General features: G+C 42.3%; 1 protein-coding gene across 2 annotated transcripts in view; it reads left to right on the top strand.

Moving 5' to 3' along the window:
- The window catches only part of LAMB4 (laminin subunit beta 4), a 572,267-nt gene that overhangs the window by 31,590 nt on the left and 515,872 nt on the right, over positions 1-24,805 (top strand). For both annotated transcript variants that reach the window (XM_085654108.1, XM_085654109.1), the window contains exon 2: positions 5,842-5,908. In XM_085654108.1, coding sequence (XP_085510234.1) covers positions 5,875-5,908 — 34 coding nt within the window. In that variant the 5' untranslated portion in view covers positions 5,842-5,874. The remainder of the gene's footprint in view (positions 1-5,841; positions 5,909-24,805) is intronic.

A 24,805-nucleotide genomic window follows, 5' to 3' on the forward strand; every position in this document is an offset into this window, starting at 1 on the left:
AATCCTTAACGACCAGCTCACGCTAGAAGAGATTGGTGATGCCATAGGATCTTTGGCCCCCAGGAAAACACCAGGGCCGGATGGCCTACTGGCGGAGTATTACAAAGCGTACCGAGTGTCTCTAACACAAAGACTCCACACATTATATACTACTGCCTTGGAGAAACAAGAGTTACCTCCCTCGATGCACAAGGCATATCTGGTGTCCCTGCTGAAGCCAGATAAGTATCTCACGGCACTTGGCTCCTACAGCCCTTTGGCCCTACTTAACACAGATTATAAAGTACTTGCCAAGGTTTTAGCCGATAGACTGGCGCCGGTAGTCCCTACACTAGTTCATGCTGACGAAAATGGCTTTGTGCCAGCACGGAGCACCTCCCTTAACTTGAGGCGTTTTTTTTTTTTAGAGTGGTGACAGATGCTACACAGGAGTGGCCTCGAGCAGGGTGTTTAATTCTGGACCTAGAAAAAGCCTTCGATTCTGTGGAGTGGGACTACCTGTCTGCGGTGCTGTTTAAATATGATCTGGGCTTAGGGTTCCTTCAGTTAGTTAATCTATTGTACACAGGCCCTACAGTTCATGTGTGGCTGGGACCATATATATCGGCTGCTGTTCCGGTGAGTAGAGGCACCAGGTAGGGGTGCCCTTTGTCCCCCCTCCTGTTTGCGCTTGCTATAGAGCCACTGGCAGAGGCAATGCGCACCACATTGGGAGATGGTATACCACTGGGAGACGTGGTACACCAGGTATAGCTATATGCGGATGACCTCCTAGTCTATATTATAGGCATAGTGAGGGTCCCTGAGCAGTTAGCGCGCCTGCTACAGAATTTCGCTGCCATCTCAGGACTAAAAGTGAATGTCGAAAAGTCCTGTATATACGCGTTCCAAGAGGGGGGCCGAGATCCGAACTTCACCATTAATGGTAAAAAGGTGCAATGGAAAGAGGATACCTTCCGCTATCTGGGTATCCGGATTTATCGGTAGCCGAGGGACCTGTTTTACAGGAACCTGGGAAGAGCCCTGACAGCAATCCGGTCACAAATGCAATTTTGGGGTACACTCCCGCTAGCAGTGACAGGCAAAGTGGCCCTGGCCAAGATGGTAATCCAATCCCGGCTTTTATACTGTTTTGCCAATCTGCCTTTGTACATCGCAGCGTCCTTTTTTGCTACGCTAACTATGCTCGTCAGGGACTACATATGGAGAGACGCAAGACATAGAATGGCGCTAGCGAAACTATACTTACCTACCGACCAAGGGGGCCTTGCGGTGCCCTGCTTGAGCATTACTATTTAGCTGCTGAGCTGCAATCGGTAGCGCGCTGGCTTGCAAATAGATATCGCACAGACATGGCTACCATTCAACCGCCTTACTTGATGGAACAAATTATCAGACTTTTCCACCCTTCCGTTAAGTCGAAGGCACCAACACCGCTGCTGCTTGCAGTGGCGTTTAAATGCTTTCGCAGATGTCTGTACATCCCCAGAGGCATCACCCTCTATGCACCAGCGGTACCACTGGAGGGATCCCCTAACGTACTTACAGTGCTCACAACGCAGCAGATTGCAAACTGGCTAGAGGGGGATACCCAGACTCTAGGGGACCACTACCATGATGGGACACTCATACCATACACGACTTCGGTTGACGAAGAGGGGTTCCCACCGGGACAATTTCTTACACACCACTCACTGATAACCACGTTGGCGGCCAGGTGGGGAGACATGACTACTGAACCATGCCCACACCTCACTATCCAGTATCTGCATGTCATGGGGCGTGGCAGACACCTTATACACTGGTTTGCTGCCTCCCTTAGGGCCCATGTGGTGCTTAGTCTTGACCCACTCTGTCATAAATGGGAGTTCGACTTGGGACGCCAGTTGCTGGACAAGGAATGGACACGGATACTGGAGAGCCCGATACGTATACCCAGAAACATGCGATTTAGACAGATTCAATTATACATTCTCCACAGGGCCTATCTCACACCTGCCATGATCAATCGATACTTTCATCGCACAGACGCGACGTGCCCGAGGTGTGCTGAACCAGGGGCTGACCTGGTACACATACTATGGAGCTGCCCCTGGATAGGTGCATACTGTAACGCAATAGCTAGAATGTTACACACATGCACAAGCCGTGAGCTGCCTTTTGAATGGTCAGTATACTTTCTGCACCAATTTAGGAGGACGTCCGCCACAAAAGTGACATCTAGGTTCCTGGGGATAGTGGTTGCTAAGCGGCTCCTCACTAAAAGGTGGAAAGCAACGGATCCACCACATGCGCAGGCATGGCTCCATTCATTGCTTGCATGGGCAAAGGCAGAGAGTATCGCTATTAGGCGTGAGGAAACGCTGGGGCTGTGTAAAGACCCCATTGCAATACATTGGGATACCTTTTTTACATGAGTTGCAGTAGACAGAGGGAGGGGGACCTGAGGGGCAACTCACTGAGGGATAAGAGAACAGATAGAGTGCGCCACATATGACATTACAGGGTGCGCTACGGTATGCCATGGACACATGCATATTAGCTAAATATATGCGCAAAGGTAGATGTCACAAACGGGAGACACCGAGTGAAGTGCGTACACGAAAATGCAAAGTAGGAGCGAGGATGTGGGAAAGTGATAAGATGAGTGGGTCAATATCCTTGTTCATGTTTTATTAGTTGTTCCATCTGTTTATAGACTCAATACGACAAAGCTGGAAAATCTTTGCAGAATATCATAAACGTTCAATTTCAATTTCATCGCAAATATCTGAAACTGTACATACTGTATAACGATGACTGGAAGACGAATAATGTACATGTCAATAGATAACTGTTTAGACGCATTGATCATATATGCTGCATGCTATATAACTGATGTTAAACACTGTACGGCAATGATGGACAGCAGATACACATGGAATATTATATATGTCTTAATTGTTTGACGATACGTTGCATGACAGCTGTCACCCTTCATAAAATTGTATAAAATCAATAAAACAGATTTAAACAAAAAAAAGTGTTCTGAGATGGTAAAAGCTGGGTATGGCATAATATTCAGGCATTGTCTGCACAATACTACCCACAGATAAATTGTGCCTTTGTAACACAAACTGAGATAGAGTGAAACAAAACAGTCTGATATGACACTCTGGCGCACATATACTATAGTGAAGCAACGTTCAACATAGTGTGTCTTTACCCACAATTGTAAAAGCCAACATGTGCGGGGCAAAACTGCATTGCATTGTGTGAGTGAAAGTAGGAACTTTAATAAATATAGGCCTCTGAGTCACACACAAGGAAGACAGATGACCAAGTGTGTGATAGTCTTATTTACATATCTTTGTGTGTTGTCATCTTGTGCAGCCAAAGTATGGAGGGGCATATTTATGAGGGCTTTGTGTCATGCGTGCCCCACACAATGTGGTACATGCACGACACACACCTCTCAGTCATATTTATGAAGCCACGCAGAGACACATTGCGTGGTTTTCAGTGGCTTCAAAAATATGGAGTAATGCAACACAGCGCAAATCTCTGCATTGCCTTACTCTGTGCAAGGGAGGCTCCCAAGGCTTTGATGCATTTCCAGATTTACAAGGGCTTGTAAACCTGGGAATGCTTCAAAACTTATGCCTCCCTAGGTAAGGCGTAACGAGTAGAAATATTTTAATTTCTCCTTGTTTTTTTCCTTTTTCTATGTCTGCTGAATTTTGTAAAGTGTTTCAAAGTGGAAAAAAAGGGTAAAAGAAATTGCACTACATAACACCACCATGACAAACAAATCCTAGATACCACTCATATAAGACATTAAAAAAAAATCCAGATCCCTTTCAATGGCACACTCTTCATATAACCACAAGCTTATGTCTCAAAGGAACTCTTGCTTCTTCACATGCTAGCATGGCAAAGTCTCTTCAGCCAGGGAATATCTAGTAACAAATAGCATAGGGGATCATTACGATGGCGGACGGACTTATATCTGTCCGCCATCATCACGGGGATTGGGACCGGCCGCCTATATGGTCCCGCAAGTGCAATTACAATGCGACCACCACTGTGGCGGTCACATTGTGCATGTTTACCATTGCGGCGGGTGCTGCTGGCTGCAGCACCCGCCACAATGGTAAAAATGCATGTTGTGCATTTCCCTGCACTACGTGGCAGGCACCACACGGTGCCTGCCACATGGTGCAGGGAAATGTTGGGGGGCACCATAGGTATCCCCCAAGTGCACAACTAAAAGACTCCTGCAAAAGGGGGGGCCCACAACGGGCCCCCAAAGTACCTACCCGCCAGCCTTTGAATGGCAGTTGAACTGCCATACACAGGCTGGCGAGGATGCAGCATCCTAATCTGGTAGACAGTGCCTGCTAGGCACACCATTTTGTGAATGCGAGGTAGGTCCGACAGGCAATCGTAATGATGGCCTGTGTTGGACCCGTGGCGGACAGACTTCTCGTCCACCAGCAAACCGCCCGCCATCCTCATCTGGTGGGCAGAGAATGGCCGCACAATGGTGGTGAATCCGCCACCGGCAGGCTGCCGGTGGCGGATTCACCGCTATCGTAATGACCCCCATAGATCAGATGTTGGTTAGTGTCTTCTACCATACAACAAACGACTTGGAAAGATGCTGAATGTCCATACAGTCATTCTTAGTTTTGTTTAAAGTTCACCAATGTCGAAGTGCTTTTACTTTTTGAAAAGTAAGGATTTGCCCTTTTAATTTGTACAGTAACTCAATAAATAAGAGGAAATGTATGCATGGTTTTATCCAATGCCCCAAGGCATTTTGAAGAGGAAACCTGCCATCAAGGGACTCACATGAATCATTGAAGGTGAAGAAACCTTGAATAGAAACAAGAATAAAGCAACGCAATGTATGGGATTACATACACCCATTGTACATTACTAGGATATTGCAAGTCCCTGAGATGTTCCATGACCAAATAGGGGAACAAAGCTGAAGGGCAGAGGGTGCTTTAATCCTTATAGTACAAGACACACATCACTCTCCTACACACTACATAGATCCTTGGAGTATTGCTCTTTAGCTTAATAGCAGGCTTGAAGATAAAAGGCAGAACCTGTAATGTGAATCACATTAAAAATGTTGTAGCTTAGATTGAGTAGACATATGTAGAGATTGTATCTTTCTGGTAATGACCTTTAGCATGGAAAAAATAAACAAGTTACCATACATCTCAACTTTATACCACTCGTGTTTTTTTTAAAACATACCGGAAGAAGGAATAAAGCACTTTCTATTTCCTTGTTTGAACTGCAGCTGTACTGATGCGCCATGACTTGCTTTTCACCTTTGCTGCTGGCTCTGCAGCACGCATTGATACATCATAACTCAACTGTAATAGCTCATTACAGTTGAGCAGCTATGTAATTTCTTTATTACAAGTTACTAGACATGTCACAACTCAAATATAATAAGGAGACAGGTTTTTATATAGGGATTGCTGTGTTGCTTGCATTAAACCGTGATTATAACTATTGTACATTGCTGTTAAGCATTGTTAATACATTAAAAATATAAAAAATAGAATATAAGAAGTCAAATTCCCTAGTTGTATAAAATACCTTGATCAATACCTTGATTCTTATCAAGAACCTGGACATCAGATCTCAGGAAATGTTAGCGGTCTCCATGCTGGATGAAAAGCCGAAACTGACGAGCCACCAGGCCAAGCAAATCCTCTGTGCAACCAGTTAAAACACTTACCAGTTCTAAATTTGCAAATGTGTAATGTATAAAGGTATTTTGGCTGTGACTGTTATTTATATACTCCTATGTCTTAATTTCTTCTTTGTCATCTACAGATCACCTTACATTTCAAGTTCTTCCTTAAGACGATGAGGCTGCATCTATTTCTCACTTGCTTACTCGGTGCGTATGTCTCTTCATTCTGTTCTCAATGTGTAAGTGCCAAGGCCTAGCAAGAATCACATCTAAACTTATTCACAACCTTTCTGGTCAACTCCAAGCTACTATTCCTAGCTTAAGATACATTTTGGCATATTTAGCCCTTTGGCACAGTTCACTAGTTGGTGCTTCAAACATAGTTTTTTCGAAAATATATGTAATGTTCACGAACATTATGCAATATTACATGGATTTCATTGCCTGAACTTGTAGCTCAAATGAAAATTTAATACAAGGGCATAACTTGTATTCAAAAGTCACACAAGACACCACCTAGAGATGTTTGGAGGACAAAATGTATCACAGTTGTGATTTTATTTTTTTACAGAACTACTGTTTTGTTCTACCAGTGTGCCCATATAACATGAATTTCACACCATTATTCCAATATGCCTACAAAAAGGATGCCAACCAATGCTCACTATCACCCATTTGTGTACTTTGAAATTTCCTAGTAAAAGTATTAATTCTTAAATTAGAGATGAGTATAGTCATTTTTTTAAACATATCCAAGAGAGAGTAAATAAACAGTATAGGTTTGGAAAGGGCTTTTGATTAAATGTACAACATTTCTCGTGGCAGTGGCATCTTTCTGGCACCCGCTACCAAACTAATAACGTCTGCATTATCTCACAAGGACATTTAAAGGTCAGAATACGTATATGCAGCATTGATGCTTGTGGGAATCCAGATTGTTGGGGGTCTGGATCTTTGGTGAACTGTCATCAGTTTATTAATGGTGTACTGGGTTATTGAATTGCTTTTACGTGATATTAAGAATTCATAAGGCTTAAGAATTTAAAAGTCAGGCAACCATTATTTTGATATATTAATTCTGTTGACTGTTGTTTAAATGTATCCAATTTTAAAATGTATGCTTATATAAATTTAGGCAACAGGTATTGTGTGAGCTACAGTTGAATTCTCACAAAGTTAAGCAATCCATTGCTCAAAATTAAATGCAGCTTTCTGAGAGTAAATCTGCTACTTAACCTAACAAAAGAAGATTTTGAGTACCTATAAATGTAATGGATGAAGTGTATTACTTTAACATAATCTGTGGATGTGACTATATGTTTTGCTGTACAGAGAACACCATTAAAAAGAGGCAGAGTCCTTAATGGAGAATTGTATTATGGCTGAAAAAATGTGTGCTGAGTGCTGATGTCAGCAATAGTTTAGAAAAGTGGTAGTTCCCTAGAAGTGTACTGTGGAAGCATATATTTATCAGCCATTTAAGTTCTCAGCAGACCAGTTTCAAGCGGGTGTGAGGGATTATGTAATGTTTTTGCTGAGAAAAGCATAATTCAACTATACTGCTTCATGTTGCGGTGCACCAATGGGTAGCGGGAATTTTATGGCAACTTTCCTTCTCCACATGGTGCAGGTATAGGCATTGTGTAGAAACCAGAGAAAAAGCATACCAAATATTATGCATTATAACTTCAAGATTAAAGAGGATTGTGATTTGCTGAGGTTATACTTCTGAACCTTTTCTCCTGCTCTGGTTGTTTGATATGTATTTTTTAGGTCGAGCATAAGTGTACGGCCTCCTGTATACTTTACTATACTTCTCTTGCCGGATTAAAGCCATCTCCCTGCTTTTGATCTGTTTGTTTTAGTGTCCTTTAAAAATCCTTGCTTGCTAGTGGTCAGTCCTCGCTCTTTGTCCTCCTTTTCTCTCTCTGTTCCTCCCAAGGAACAGGGACTAAGTACTGCCTCATTTCGCTACTGTTCTTAATCTGTTCTTTGGGAGACTATATTTTTCTGGGTTTCCTGCTCAATTACTGTTTGCCTGTGTTCAGCTTCACTGCCCTAGCTGCTTACATGTAAATATAGCATGTCTCCCTCACACCTCCTCTTAATGCCACAGTTGTGTTAGTGCTGCCTCCCGCGCCTTACCTCCTGCTTCATTGATTGTATTTTTTATAGCTTTTTTGCACTTTTCGATGTCCACCAACAGTTGGGCTTTTTTTTTGGTAATATTATTCTTTGCCTTTGGGCTTCCTCTTAAGGGGAATTGGGCTTGTTGAAGTCTTGTATTATTGGTTTCCTGCTTGTGTTACTGCATTGCCACGCATATGCTGTGCTTCAGCTGTCATCATAAAATAAATTGGTCCCCTACAATAATTGTTTACATATATACATTCATAAATATAATAATGACACTTGTGATTGTGATTAGCAAGAAGCAAGCAATGGAACGTGGAACCTTGTGATGCAATCGACCATGTCTAAAAGGTGACATTTCTGCTCGGCTGCAAGTTCCGCAGAGCTGCTGATGCTGGGGGATGTGACAGCTTTCGGTTTGGTTTTGCTGGTACCATGGCAGTGGCAGGCTACTAGGGATATCCCAAACTATAATACAACAGGACTTTCGAGGGGCTGCGCTGTAGGGAGTTCAGGGCTATGGTGCCCTGGCTTGGTGGGACTGCGCAATGTCCTGCTCCCTGTTGGAGTTTTGCCACTGTCAGGACATTTGCCTGGTGTGGGATTTCTCATCTGAGAGAGTGGGCAGTGGGATAGCAGTGAGTGGAGGACTTGAGGAATACTACGAGAGCAGAGACCCGGGCAGCAACATTGCAAATTGGCTGTATCAACACTGACCTTGCACCGAACACCAGGCATGGGCAGCAGCAGTGGAGGGCGATGACTGACCACAGCCTAACTCTTAGTGCTGCACTTGCATCCATCCACTCAGAATATTTCTGACACTCTCACTGATTCAAATACTGCTCGTAGCGGTCCAGAAACCATAAAAATGCATACAGACCAAACTACTGGAGTGTTTGTAGCCACAAACACCTTCTTAAGCTAAGCATACGTTTGCTTCAATGTGCATATCAATGCCCGCCAAACATTGTAACAGCCTAAATCTGACCACATAACATAATTTTCACCGTTACATGAAGTACAGTAGTGATTTGATATCCGTGGTGATCCTTGTTATGAACACAATTCTTGATCACTGCATTTATTTATTTACTTTTTGTAGTGAAAACAAAATCCAGAGGGATAAGTGCATTTTACAAAATAAGAGTACTAGGTTACAACATGATGCCAAGCATTTGTGCCCAGAATTTGCAAATATTGTGGATAGGCAAAGGGTTGGCTTTTATCAGTGTTCACTTTCATAAATCTACATATGCATTATGATATGTGAACAGTGTTGAGGAGATGTGCTTTGGTCGCTTCTGTGTTCCACACATTACTCTGATTCTGTGGGACAGGGCTGGATTTGCAGTACCCCAGCACTTTGACTGGCTGTAGCTTATTTTACCAATTTCTCCTGGCCAATTAATATACGCATCACAAGGAAACGGCCAGGTATTTCTGTCAGTACTAATCAACGGTAATAATCAAGTGTCGACCTGTGAAACCTTATAAGACTCGCTGATAGGATGTGCGAGCATGGTGTTATAACAATAGTTCAGTAAAGACCTCACACTCTGCTGCCACAAAATATTTTAAGCCCCAGAAGCAGAAGTTGTATTTCTTCTGTTGGTCTATAAATAGTGTCCTTATTTGCACACAGTTTGTTTTCTCCTGAACTGGCAGGACATTGACACATTGTCCGGGAGTTTACAGAAATTCAGTGCTTTGCTCAGCTTCCGGCCGTGGCCTGGAATGGTGGGGGCTGATGAGCGGCTGTGCGCTGGCATCCGGGGACATGGTTCACCCATTACCGACCTCTAGGGAAAGGGGTGGGTGTTCGTCCAAGCCGCACGTCCATCTTTCTACTGACTGGTTTGTCCTTCAAATCTTACCCTCCCACTCCTCCAGCTGTCTGATCAGGGGGTCCAGATTATCACATAGAGGAGCTACTCTGCTCCTAAAAAAACCCTTGCTTCAACTGAATATTCACCCCCTGAATCAATCCTTCTTGGGCTATGCACCCCAGATCTGGAGCTGTGGACCCACGGCCCATTGCCTCCTCCACATCCAGAGAGAGCAGAGGCGCTGCCTACACGCTTTACCAGAAGCAGCATGGCGAGTGGTGTGCACACTGTGCTAGGTCTCTGTGTGTTAGTAGAAGTAGAGTTAATCATTCTAACGCCTCTAGGCAGTGCTACTAGCTGCTTCTCTGGTCCCGTCAGTAATTCCTCATTCTAAGTCCTCTTGACATTGCTACTAGGTGCTTCCCTGTTCCCAGTGGTAATTCCTCATTCTAAGTCCTCTAGACAGTGCTGCTAGCTGCTTCTCTGGCCTCATCTGTAATTCCTCATTCTAATATCATGTCCTTTAGGATAGTCCCATCATGTACATACCAAATTACATACATTTTGTCCCATACACATGACACAACGGTTTTACACAGGTGACCTTTTACCTATTAGCTTTCTTCTGTCTCTCTGACATCAAGCTCTCGGTACCCTATCTTAATCCCTGTACCTGACATACATAAACATGTCCCCAGGCACAGCAGATTTATTCTGTATAAGGGTCTCCACTTTTTACATGCATGGCCAACAGCCAGCTGATCATGTTTGTTTAGAAAAGGATTAGCAAGGGGGAAGTGAATGTTTTCAAAACATATCGATTTTTGAAGAAAGCCTTGAGTGACCACTTCAGTATAAAAGATCCTCACTACCCCTTACAGGCAGAGAGGAGATTTCCTTCCAGGCTCTGCAGGCTTATCCTTCGACAGGCAGAGACCTGACATCCCTTACGGGGTGCCATCCTCGACGCAGAGACGTGGTCCTTCATTCAGAACCATCAGGTGAGTGGTTAGCACTTCCACGGGGTTTCTTGGCTCCATTAGGATCCATCCAGCCATTTACATACACAGGCTTCACCCACATATCTAGATTAGGTTCTTTTAGGCTTTTATTCATCTTATTAGCACTATGGTAGAAATGTATATGCTATTTACGATAGTGTTGCTAGCAATCACATTTGGCTGCTCCTGTCTTTTGATTGTCGCAGCTAATATGTTTCACACTAGACTGACACTTGACCAATAAATAATTATTGAAACCATTCCAATCGTCATTCTATGTATTCTAAGAAAAGTAAGCACAAGTGACTGAGTGAAAGATACCGTATTGTTTTCCATGATACCTGAGGAATCAGGGTTGTCTTATTCAGTGGTTGCCAGAAACTACACACACCACTGTAGAATACAGGGGGTGGTAGTGGCACTGTAGAGCTAGCTGGTCAAACGGCTGACTCATCCTGTGGGGGTGCCAGAGTCTGTTTGCACACCAAGCGCTCAGTTAAGGTCAGTCAAAATGCGCAGGTCTTGTGGGGTCCTAGGAACTACACAACACTAAGTCCTCTACACAGTGCTGTAGCTACTTCTTTGGTTCTGTCAGTAATTTCTCCATTCTAAGTCCTCTAGGCAGTGCTGCAGCTGTGTATCTGTTCCCAGTTGTAATTCTCCATTCTTTGTCCTCTAGGCAGGGCTGCTAGCTGCTTCTCTAGTCCTGTCGGTAATTCCTTATTCTAAGCCCTCTAGGCAGTGCTGCAGCGTTTGTCTCTGTTCCCAGTAGCAATTCCTCGTTCTAAGTTCTCTAGACAGTGCTGTTAGCTGCTTCTCTGGTCTTATCAGCAATTCCTCATTCTACGTCCTCTTAACAGTGCTGAAGTTACTTCTCTGGTCCCAGTGGCAATTCCTCATTCTAAGTCCTCTAGCAGTGCTGCAGCTGTGTCTCTGTTCATACCTCCACTGCAGTCCAGTCCAAAACACATAGGTAAAAGACATTGCCATTTACACCGCCAATTGCTCCTACTCCTACTGATCCTACTGTCATATTCCAACCTAACCCCGTCAATAGCTCTGGATATTGTGACTTTTTTTATTATAAAGATTTTTAACATCCCTTAAAAAATTTTCAAGGTTTCATTAAAAAAATTTTTAGGTTTTACATTATGGACCATTGTAGTTCAGTGTAATTCTTGATTTGACTGGAAACAATGTTTCTGGCTGAAATGCTTGTGAAATCTCCAGATGGAAAAGCAAAGAAAAAAATGGAATCAGGTGTATTCTTCCAGTTTCCCATGGTAATTCACCATTTCTCAGCAGGGGACAACCAGAGTCTCACTCATAATGATATGTTAAGTCTGCATTCAGGAATAACCAACACACATGGTATTGATAATTTTGGGTGCAAAATTACCAATGTGGGTTATTGCAAAACTTTGAATGGAGCTCTACGAGTTTTCTTTAGGAAACTTTCTAGTGACTGGTTGAAATGCCTTGATCTGACATGACTCAACAACAAAAAAGTGATGGATGAATGCTTCAACTTAGCTTTGACACTTCCTGTTGGAGCAGAGCTATAAAGTTGATCTCTCTGTAGAGTGACACGGTGGATGAAAAATTATGACTAAAATGCAGCCCAAGAAATCGCCATGGGCTAGATTAATGTAGGCATTTATTTAATCACTTTGTTGTTCATTGCTGTAGGTGCCATGAATGCGATGGATGAGTTTGGTGCTCTCTCTGTCGCAAGAATCAAGCAATGCACAACTGGCAATGCCTAAAGCGGCCTACACTCGTGTAGGGTTGCTTATTTTCCCAACTAGAATGAACATATACTAGTAGAATGGGCTGGACTAATCCTGCTGGAGAAGGACCAGTACTGATTTTCCTACAGCTATTCTCAGTTTATAGTGGATGAGTGGAAAAAAGCCATAGATTTGACCGCCGTCCGAGCTATCACAAGTGGGTGAGATTACTTCAAATATTCCCTTTAAAACTTTGATGTTGGTTCCATTTGACCTACATGAAGAATGATTGTAGATTGATGTGAAAATAGTGAGAGACAATTTTTGAGCCAATAAAGTACAATATCTTAGATAGATTCGGTTCCTCAGTGGACTGCATAATGGATGTTACTGGGGTCAAATGATGCAAAAGTAGTGAAATCAGAAAGTTAATAGTGCATTATAATCATTTTCATAATTTTCTTATGTAGTGCTTCATACTTTGCTTCTGGCATTTCCAAGACCTGGAAATAACATGTATTGATATTAATTAAAAGGTGCTACCAATGTATACCGAAAGTGGAAGGACAGAATGCTGAGTTGCAGCAGCGGCCCGTGCAGGTAAGAGTGGTGAGGCTTGGTTGGAAGGGGGATTCAACAGACGACTTTGAGGTTAAACTTTAAAAAAAAAAAAAAATGAAATTCCCTCATCCTTATCTGTCGAAATCCCCCAACCCCACCTGGCCCCACCACTCTTACCTGCACGGGGCGCTGCTGCTGAGTTGGCTTTTTCATGACTCACACTCTGTATCTGCAGATCACAGCAGATATGAATGGAAGTACTAACTCAGTGTGTCATCTTCAGTAGAAACTGGTTAACTTATAAAATAAATAATGAGGTGGTGCCATTTCTTGAGGCCTTTTGGTGGGAGTTCTTTAATCTCAGAAAGCAGAAACCCATGCACATGCATACTCACACGTACACTCACACTCACCCATTCAAATGCACACACATGCACATACTCACAGAAGCTCACACCTATCCATCTAGAGACCCATATTTATGCATGCTCACAATCACACATTCGCAAGCACACAAATGCACATGCTGACAACACACATTCCTACATATGCTTACACATGCAAACAAACATTCAGTGTTCCAGTTATCTGGCTGGCCAAAGTGGTGATAAGGGCTTCACTCTGCTCTGCAGAAGCATGATGGCGCTGGAAAAAGCTGGAGGCTGTAGCTCAGAACGATAGAGAGCTGTGCCACTAGACGATCCTGCTGTCTCCTCTCAATAACTCAACTTGTGAAGTATCAGCCATTGAGAGGGGGGCCATTCCTAATTTATCAAAGGGGGGGATAGGGCTAGAGAGTCTTGCTGATCCCACCCCACTCTGTGACGAGTTGAGTAAGCGTTAGGTTGTGAGGCTTCCCTGATTGACAGTCAGCACCAAGCACTTTAGGGCTGAACCTCAAGCACCCTGGGCTGATTCTATTGGTGATGGTGCCACGCGTCATCAGGTGAGGGATCTTAAGATACCTTTGCTGGCAGTATCCCAGGGCTGCGAGATCTTCAGCCCAGCAATCTTTGTCTGGGTGGCGACTTCATCAGTACATCAAAAGTTCCTGGCTACCAGACCTTGTCATGATGAGTGTCTGTCAGGCTAACTCTCCCTCAATCTGACAGACACTCTTCATCCACAGAAAAAAATGGGAGGATTGAGCCACCAATCTGACACTAATGAGCTGACGCTGGCCATCTTATCAGCGCGTAGGAGAGAAGCAAAAACTACTCTTCGAGCCATATGCTGTAAATCTGAAATAAAAGGCACTTTTAGTGCCAATAATCAGCTCTCCTTGAGTAACACAAAATACAGTTTTGAGTATATGTTAAGCTTATTGGTGAAAGTCTTGGGACCAAGGAAGCGACATGAGGATAAATGAGATTAGTGTATAGCCTTGGTTCGTGCATAGAGACATGTTATAGTCACTATGATCTGTTTTGGCTTCAGTATAGGCACTTGCCACATTTGTAGATTGAAGCCTTGCTTAGAAGTTACATTTGGTGATGGTGAATACTGAATATTTAAATGTATAGCTTTCTAAGACAAATATGGCATATTTCAGTGTTGTTTAACTTCCTCAAAAGTTATAAACAATACTATAAAGGAACAAAAGTGAATGAGTTAATTCTTGCTTATACTGGGCTTTCTCAGTTATGGTGAAACTAAGCTTTCGGGCATAATAAATCAAGTTATGAGGTAGCAAGATAACAGGTAAGTAAGTATAAACAGTGTCATTGGTGCATTAAGAACCATAACATGTGGATGATATAATAGGACTGCAAAACAAATCTTATTATATGTCCATATTCAGTTAAAGCATGTACCATAATCCTTTCTTGACGTGTGATGCTTAGCAAAAATATTCCTGTTATTTTAAGAATTCTCGAAAAATGAAAAAGGCATTGGAAGCTAGCCCGGACTGGCAAATTTACAGATCATTTATCGAGTTCCATGGTAGCATTGTACCATTAACATGACAAAGTGATTCCTTCCGTAGAAAAAATAGCACTTTGAAAAAAGTGAAATTCCCCTTTACGTTTCTGTTGAAATGATGTAAAGGTTACAAAGCAAAAGCTAAACTTACCCAATCATTTTTTCATGGCCTCAGGTGCGAGCTTACATTTGTCACTATAGATCACGACTCACATCACTGAATGAGCTCATGACCAATATGCTAAAGAATCCACGGGGATCCATTTTTTCAAACACTCTGAGAGGAGCAGTATGTATGCATTCCATAGGCATTGAGTTGTGTGTCAAAGATAGTTGAGTGAAAAGTCTACTGTGGCTCAGGCCAGCACATATTTACATAGGGCGAACTCGACCCGAAGGTATTGGAGCGCTTTACATAGCAGAGGCGCACAACACCCATTGGACGCAAAGGGCTTTAGCCCCTCCGTCGTGTGTGGCAGCCCGGGAGGTGAGAGCTTCCCGGGCAGACACACAGCCGCACCCGAGCACTTCACAGGTCTTTAAAAGACCATTTGCATGTTAATGAGGCCTTGCTGTTGTTTCACCCCTTCTAAGAGCCCCTGCAGCTCTACTCTGCCTATTTCTTAGCCCCCTCCCCCCCGAAATTTGGCTCTAGTTGCGCCTCTGCATAGCCCTGTATTTACATTACACATTCAGGCACGGGGAGATTAAGTGATTTGCCCAGAATCAGAGGATGTGGACGCGACCTCGAGGCTCGAACCCTGGTTTCCTGCACCAGAGGCGGCAGCGCAGCCGACGGACCATACAGAACCCGGCCTTCTGCCAGTCTCTGCAAATAATATCCCTCCTCGTAAAGCTTATCGGGCATAGCCTTTGACTCCATGTGAGCCCATGGTGCAGGTCTTACACAGTTCACTCTACTCGTCCTCTGAATATATGCCCGTACCTGCTTGGTGTGATGGGAGGGGAAGTTTGGCAAGATTCTGTACTGATTTTGGCATCCTCCATGAAAGTGCCCTTGATGTCATTTGTGACATCTGGTGGCAGATTTACGAGCCCCGTGTGCCACATCTGCACCACCGTTGCGTCACTTCTGTGACGTAGCGGCGGCGTAAACCATGCACCACGTTGCACCCTATTTACAACGTGACGCATCTAGGGAGATGCGTCACGTTGTAAAGCCCTGCGCCACATGAAACCTGCATCAGGTTTCATGTGGGCGTTACGGCGCAGGGGGGGGCGTTCCGTCGTAGGAACGCCCCGGAAAAGTGCCTGAGCAAAATCTACAAGATGTCACTTTTCCGACGCCGCTGCGTCAAAACCTTGCACGTGCTTGAAGCAGGCGTAAGGCGTGATGCACCATGTTGAGGATAGGCCAGGTTAGAACAGTGCTGGAGTTGCGTCGCGCCGGCGACACAACTCCAGCACTGCGCCAACCTTACGCCGGCAGATCCTTGCGCCAATATGCGCCGCAATGTAAATGCGCCCATCTGTGGTGGCGCAAGGGTAAACTTGCTTCACGCATCTTTCCTTGCGCATTCCTGCTGATTTGCAGGGATGCGCCAGGAAACGTAAATCTGCCCCCATGTGAGAGATCCTGAGCAGTGCATTGAGTACAATTCTTCTTCCTTTGCAAGCCATAATTAGAGTATTGATTACTAGGTTTGATTAACAGCAACATCCAGTCAAATAAATGGCAGTTTTATTTGAATAGTGTCACTGGTCAGAAACGACAAGTGTGATTGTACTGACACTGACAGTGCAAGGCGTAAGTGGGAAAGTGAGAAGAGTTATGTGGTTGATGGATTGAATGCTGCAGAGAGGCTAAAAGAACTAGGGGCATATTTATCAAGGGTATGCGTTGCCCTTGCGCCATGCATTGGGGCGCACGGGTGATGCAAAACCTAAATGAAATTTATCAAGTCATGCAAGGCCACCTTGCAGAGCCCTGCATGGCTTGATATATCGAAAGTAATGCAAGGTAGCGCAAATGGCTGCAGTGCGTTACTGTGCGGCGTGGAAGCATTCCATTAGTGGAGCAAGGGTATTCCCAAGCCGTAACGATTGAAATGCTCTAATGGAGTGGCCACCGCTGGTGTTTAGGTTTAAAAAACTTTAAGACCCTGAGTTCGAGGACACAGTGAACGTTTAAGACCTTAAGTGCAACAGTTTTTTCCTCATCACTTGATGCGTGTGCTCAGCAGACTGTTGGAAGCTCATTCTCTCCACTGGCAAGTTATCACACTGTTGCATGAAACCATCTTAAATTAGTTGAGTGGTTTACAGATTTGGCGTGTACACCTATGAGACAGTTTGAAAAACTCACCCTCTAACCCTGCACATTGTTGTGATTAGGCTGCTGCTTGAAGCAAATGTAAATTGCTCAATAAACATAATTTTCACAGCGTATTGCCTTTTGTATTGCTATGACATTATTAATCTATCTGCTTGGTGTACAGCATCATGCTGCAGGTAGGCATGAAAACCATTTAGTAACTCCATCTTTGATCAGTTTGCATTTAAGGATCTGGCATATTCTAAATACGTATAGACTAAACATATTATCCTGGATCTAGCTGGTTTTCATCAGGTATATTACAGTGCTGAGTGTTGACAATGCTCTCTAATATCCTTATATTGATAAAAATATCATTTTAAACAAATTATGTAAAACGTGGGCAGTATGGGTGATTGCTGAATCATTGGCCAATGGCCGGATACCATAGACAACAGAGACAACTTTTTCTATTTTTCTTTATTTGTGTTAATAATTGTGTTATTCATCAAACTGCTTTGAAATGTCTAGCAATGTTCCCCCACCTCATTTCTTCTATCATCAGAAGAACCACCTATTTATTGGGAAGCATGGGAATCTGTTTCCTTAGCATATGTTGAAATTCTAGATGGCAATTCCTGTGTTCCTGTAAAGAAATTAGCTCTTTTAAAACACTGTCTTGGAGGATTAGATAAAAAAATCCAATAATGTACCAAGTTAGAGAAACTGGGCAATATTGACATAAATCAATAAGCTTCTGAATTATGGGGAAAAGCAATGTGTTTGTGGAAAGCATTCATCTAGAAAACAAGACGAAGAGAAATCTATTGAAGATTATTTGTTGGTTGTAAGATCCATAGGACTTATTTGTGATTTTCAATATATTAATTATGAACAGTTATTACATGATTTGTTTCTAATGAAGATCAACAACTTTGGATGGACGAACATGTAGTCATTCTTTACTTTTTTTTGCCACCAGGTAAAACCTGGCAGTGAGGTACAGTAAAATCGTTATAAGGCTTCCGGTGCCATGGGAGAAGACCCTCATGGTGAGGGGAGCATTATATGTTTTCTTTATAAAAAGAAAATCTCATTATGGGATTTTCTTTTTGAAAAGAAAAATGAAATACTCTGTGCTACAGGGCTGTGTCCTGCTGATGCGGCCCCATAGCAGAGAGTAAAATACATTGACAGGAACCGTCATCACTGCAGTTCCTGGCAATGCTTTTATAAATTACTGCCTGCCTGGATGTCATTTATAATTCTGACGGGCAGTCCTTTCAGCATGGCAACAAAGTAATTTCCTCCATTGCCTTGCTGGACCCACGGGCCATCCACTGGGTTTTAAATCAGGCCCTTAGATTTAAGCGTTGGAGATACCAATCTGAATCATGAAAATAGAGGTCTTCCTTCTTGCATGATAAAAGTGAATGGTTAACCTATCACTGTTTATGTAAACCTGTGTGCCTAGTTTGTTCTTTTGGGGAAAGATGTGGTTGAAAACGATTGGATGAAAAAACAAAATGCGCTTGGTGTGTTTCCTGGTGGCTATACATGTCACAAAATTAATTTGATTGGCTATATCTGGGCTGGTTAGAGGCGGCAGACCCGTAAGCAGAGAATCGGCCAGGGACCAGGGTTCAATTCCCAAAGCGGCACGGTCGTGGACCAGGGTCAAAACGGACTTGATAATTCTCGCCTCGGTACCTACTCTAACCAGGAACACACTCGGCAACTCTGGGCATTAAGCTTGCCTCATCTCTACAACGGCCCCCCACAGACGCCGGGGATGCCTGGTTTCACCTTGGAGATACCCAGAAAGGGACCATCTCACAGGGATAGCCAGGACGGGTTCCCCAGCGGTCTACAGCGCCGGGACGCCCCGTTGCTGGGGCAGCTGTGCGCTTTACAAGTCTACAACATTTACATTTACATATCTTTTCTAAAAATTAGAATATAATCCCGGAAATCTACTGTCCTTGGAATACCTTCTAAGTTTTCTTTCATTGTTTGAAAAACAAAAGCTGTGCTTGATAAAGCAAAGGGCATTCTTTCACTGCAAAAAATGATGTCTGGTGTAACAAATGTTGCCAAATACTTATAATCATCATCCAAAGGTAGTCAATGGTATGCAATAGCCAGATATAATGTTGAGAAAATAGATGCACCAACCAAAGTGAATACCATCTCAAGCAAATTTGGTAAGAGTTGAGAGTCCACTCAGATTCCTTCATCAAGACTCCAAAGTTCTATGTACAGTCTTTAATCTCCCAAACCTTTCATTACGCTAACTGGTGATACCCATGAAGAAGATCCTACAGGCTCAATTATAGTTTTCTGACATAAGTCTGCTTATGTGTCTTTTAATATGTTTCTGTATGAGAGGTATGTTTCCTACACAGTGTTTGACTCGTACAGCATTTTCTTTCATAATTATGTGAGGTTTAAAACCTTTATAGTCACCTAATATGGCACTGAACGCTGAGCAAAATAGTATTTTCAAATTACTCACGTATTTATCTAACCTATGACTAATAGCATCAAGACTGGTGTGGGATTGTACAAATGCAACATGAAAATTTCAATGGACAAGAAGAAAGGTATGTGCAGTAAACATTGTGTAAAGAATGATGACTACGTACGATTCTGGGAAAAGGACTGTACAAAGGTCTAATACTGTACAGGTTACTGAGGTTATTAAGAATGCAATAAGAGAACTTGGTGGTAGTGTACAGAATCTCAATTATGTGCCATCATGTAGCGGTTGTGTACAAGACCAGCATGATTCTAGCTACAGAGAAGGGTTGGATCACAGCAAAAACAATGGTATTGCTTTCCTAGATTTGTCTGAAACGAATGTTTAAATTAATTTTATGCATCAAAGGGTTCCGCGGTGATAATACTGGTGATACTATGGCTGATGTGGCACTCTCTCAGGGTAAGGATTTAAGCCTCAAAGTTAATATGCAGAGTGTAAGAAAAAGTGTACATTGTTGTAAATATCCTTAAAAAATGTAAGGATTATGTTGTGTAAAATTGCTTTTGTTACGGTGTTTCTCTTTTATAGGGTTATTTTACTTTTTATTTTAGTTTTCCTTCTAAATTTATAAACTGTGAAAATAAACTGTGGAATACACATTTAATTAATCTTCAATTTGTTTAGGGAAAAGCTGTGTATCAGCTCATGTTATGTGGATCCTTTCACAGGCATGTCGTCATGGTTTATGTAATTTGAGGAGGAAAGTCATTTATGTGTTTAATATTTTGGGAGCTGGTCAGTTAAGGAAGAGCATTTGATGCGATGTGTGGGTAGAAAGCTCCTGTTGTATGCCCACTATCTTGCCTTGAACTAATTTTGTTGGATCATGATCGTTTTTTGAATGGTTTACTTCATGTATTGGTGATAGTTCTTTTCACCCTTAAATCCTTCTTCCATTCACCCATTCAACCTTCTATCCAAACATTCACCTGCAAATTTCTTCACCTTTACATCCATTAATCTCACCATTGTTTTGTCCTTTTCTATATGCAAATAACCCTGCATCGTGGTCACACAGAGGAAAGTTCGCACTCTGAGATATGGTTGCCGTACTAGATTATTCAAAAGGCTGAGGCCATAACAGTGAAAGGTACCCCAGTTTCTTTAAACGCAATACGTCACCATCAACATAGTAAACAGAAAAGGTTCTACGCTGCAATTGTGGATTGCTGTAATATCGCTTTTTTGAAGGGACTTGTGGTCTGATTATATTATGCGCCTCAATTTCCCGTTAGATTTTCATCCTGTAAAAAATGCATGAGCCAGTGCCACCTGAGCCTTTATTAGTATGTCTTTATTTTTTGTAACACTTGAGGGACATGTTACAAGTCTGTTTATTATCTTTATGGTGACGTATTGTGTTTAAAGGAATTGGGGCGCTTTCACTGTTATGATATTTTGGCAAAGACCGTTCCGGTTAAAACACTTCAGTCTTTTGAATAAACTACTACGGCAACTATATCTCAGAGTGCGAGCTTTCCTCTATACGTGACCATGACCCAGTGCTGTTTGCATTTATATGGTGGGACCTGCTCCAACTGCTGTGCACCGACCCTGGCAGGTGGTTGCAACCGGAAGACTGCAGGACGGCAGTTTGTGTTCTGTCATATATACGCATTTATAGCCATTCTTTCATGCATCCATCAATCATTATATCAATGGATCCATCTACACATTATTTAAACTATTCATCCTTCACTCTTCCCAAACTATCCATTCTTCACCCTTCAATTCATTCACCCTTTAACCTATTGATCTTTCACTCCTCAATCCATCATTTCACCGTTCCCTCTATCAATTCTTCCACTACTCTATTCATTCATTCTTTCATCGTTCCTTTCACCCTTCCATTGTGCTTTTTCTCCCTTATTTCCTTTCATATTTCCTTGCTTTCAGTTTTCTTTCTGTCTTTCCTCTATATACCCATCTTCTATTTCACATCCTTAATTTTCCTTTCTTTCTCTCATGCTCACTTTTTCTATTTGTCCCTCTATCAAGGTCTTTCCCCTATTTCTATTTCCTTGCTCTATGTCAGCCTACCACCCACACCCTCTCTCATGATATTGCCTAACAGTATTATTCATGATAACTTTGTGTGCAAGGCTGAGAGAAGAGGCCCAGAAACAGCTTTTAGTGGGATCCAGTTTACTAGCCCATGGGGCCCAGTGGCAGGCCCCAACTAAGCAGCTTGAGTGAGGGGTTTCCTACACCACTGGTAAAGACTATAATGTTCCCTACCTATACTGCCTTAGAAATGGTGCTCTATTCCGTTGTCAACTAATAGCTACCCTAAGGCTTTTCTTGACACTCTTGACTCTCTGCGTCCCAGGTCAAATGTGGATTTGGGGAACTGATATTTGACATATTGTTCATTCCCTCTAAATTTGAGGATTGTGAAAGTGCATTTACGTTTTTCCGCTAATTTTACCAAGTAGAAATATTGATAAAATATTAAACTAGGTAGTACTCTCCCTGATCTGAATTTCAGCAACACTTCGATTGTGTTGTAAAGTGGTAAAAAAGTTCAATAATGTTCTTGAAGTAATAGGCCAAGCATGGCAGAATCAATTGAAAGCAATGAGCCTGGCAATTGCAGGGCCTAAATTATGAAAACAAATAATGGTGCTTCTTTAAAAGAGCACTGTTTGCTATTACTGAAATGCAACAGAGCGGTAATTTGCAAATTGTTACTAAGCGTGTTACGCTTCACCGACCCCTCTTGCCTTGGTGATCTCCTTGATCTGTGGACTATAGCAGGAGCTGTCACTTGAATAACCGCAGGAAAGACTGAGAAAGATTCATTTTTTATAACTTACTGCATTGCAGTGCGCATGAAGCTTGCATTACGTCATGTAACAACTGTACACATGAAATGCTTGACATTTTGAAACATCCGTATATGCCAAATTACAGAACAAATTGTAGGATACATTTATTAGAAGCCAAATATATGACAACAAATTGGCATTCTAATCACGACAAATCTATACTTTTGTGAAAATCCAATGGGTGGCATGCTACTCATACACAGCACACTTCAGCACCTCGTCAGGGTAGTAAGCACTATGTAAATGCAGATAACCTAACATTCCATTGGGTCAGTTGTATGGCCTTTATTTTCATTTTTTTTAAACTCTACTAAGGAGAGTGAACGTTAAAGCACATGTTCGCATGGTGGAACTACACTTATCTACACTAGGGGGCTCATTATGATGCGGTTCGGAAAGCCTCCAATCGACAGTCGGAAGCTTCGCAACCGTGTCGGAGTCCTTCTGACCTTCTCGGTTGGCTTACGGTCCTATCGCCTGATTACGATGTTCACGTCAGAACGTACACTGGGCAGTCAAGTCAAGTCAAGTCAGCTTTATTTGGTGTAAATAATACCACCATAAAAGCATACTATTCAGAGAAAACAGTTATAATTGCAAACTTAAAAAATACCTAAAAATACACAATCAAAAGATAAAAACAGCATTTCATTGACATAGGGTATAACAAATTATAGTTCGATTTTTTAGGTACAGAAATGGAAGAAGTTATACAATCAGAGGGAACAATGAGCGATTCTTAAGCGTTTAAGTACATAAAGTGCAAATTGTTCAGGTGTATAAAACAATTCTCTCACAACAACACGATAACCTATACCATACAAGTATATAAAATTCATAAAGCCATTGTGTATAGCACAGCTATGTTCATACTTAATGGACAGTGAACAAAGATGGCCTTTGTCATACAATATAAAGTGCTGAGTGCCGTTGTATGTATCACGACTACATATAGTCCTCTGGTTTTTCATACAATAGTGCATCCAAGTGTGCATAGACATTTCTTCTCCCTATTGCCAGTTGTATATACAAAATAACTGCATTCGTGATTATCTGATTTTCCAGACTACATACAAAATTAAAAGCATGTTTATAATGAAAAAGCATTTTAGATGAAAACAAAGGTTTTAAAATGCATTTCCGAATGTCTGTATAGAAACTACAAAATAGCAAAAAGTGCAACGTAGATTGGGGAGACTTTCCATCACACGGGCAATTCGGGAGTTTATGGCACCACTTTTCTTGTTTGGGGAATGCTATTAAATAATGAAGGGTGCCAAACCTGAGCCTTGTCAAATAAAATCTATGTTGTATATTTTGCACCTGTATTAGGTAGGTTTGTGTGCCCCTTACAGAGGGAATTTCACAGCAGGATTTTACGCTAAGTTTTTGTCTGGCTTCAGCCTCTCTAGCACCTTCCATAGCATTCATATACCTTCTCTTCGAGTCTCTTTTACTAAAGTTTAACATTACTGCTGGGTTCTGTTTATCTATGTGCACTCTACAGCGTCCCAGGAGGGTGTGTATATGCTCAAGCCACGGAATTTTGCTACTGTAACCAAGGGATAAACAAAATTAGGTCCTTTGTAAATTTGGTCTCATCTTTAACCCATATTCCTTGCCAAAGAGTGAGATCAGCCATGTCTATTAAGTCAATTAAGAATGGTACGAATACTTCTTTATGTATTATATAGTTTGGAGAAGAACTAGGGACTGCTAACAATCTTTTTAGGAATTTGTTTTCATAAATTTGTAGTGGGCGGTATTGGCTCTCCCCCATAGTGCAGCCCCATAGCAAACACCTGTAACACCCTTGCTACGGTAGAAGGTGAGAATTTCCCGTATGGGTTTGTTTCCTATTTTGGCGGAAAACCTTAAAATGCCTTTTGGTACATCTGCGACTAACTGTACACATGAAATGCTTGACATTTTGAAACATCCGTATATACCAAATTACAGAACAAATTGTAGGATACATTTATGAGAAGCCAAATGTGTGATAAGCAGGACAACAAATTGGCATTCTAATCATGACAAATCTATACTTTTGTGAAAATCCAATGGGTGGCATGCTACCCATACACAGCACGCTTCAGCACCTCGTCAGGGTAGTAAGCAGTGACGGCCCGTGTAGGGCGTTTTACCGGGGCGGTGACGTGGCGCAGAGGAGGGGCAGGGTGGGGGGTTGCAAAATGCGGCAACCGGCCGATTTCAAGTAAGTTACGAAAAAAGTTAATAAAACGAATTTCGTTGCGCGCGCTGCATCGCCAATTGCGATGCAG

Source organism: Triturus cristatus, chromosome 4_1 (genome assembly GCF_964204655.1).
Source record: "Triturus cristatus chromosome 4_1, aTriCri1.1, whole genome shotgun sequence".
Taxonomy (NCBI): domain Eukaryota; kingdom Metazoa; phylum Chordata; class Amphibia; order Caudata; family Salamandridae; genus Triturus; species Triturus cristatus.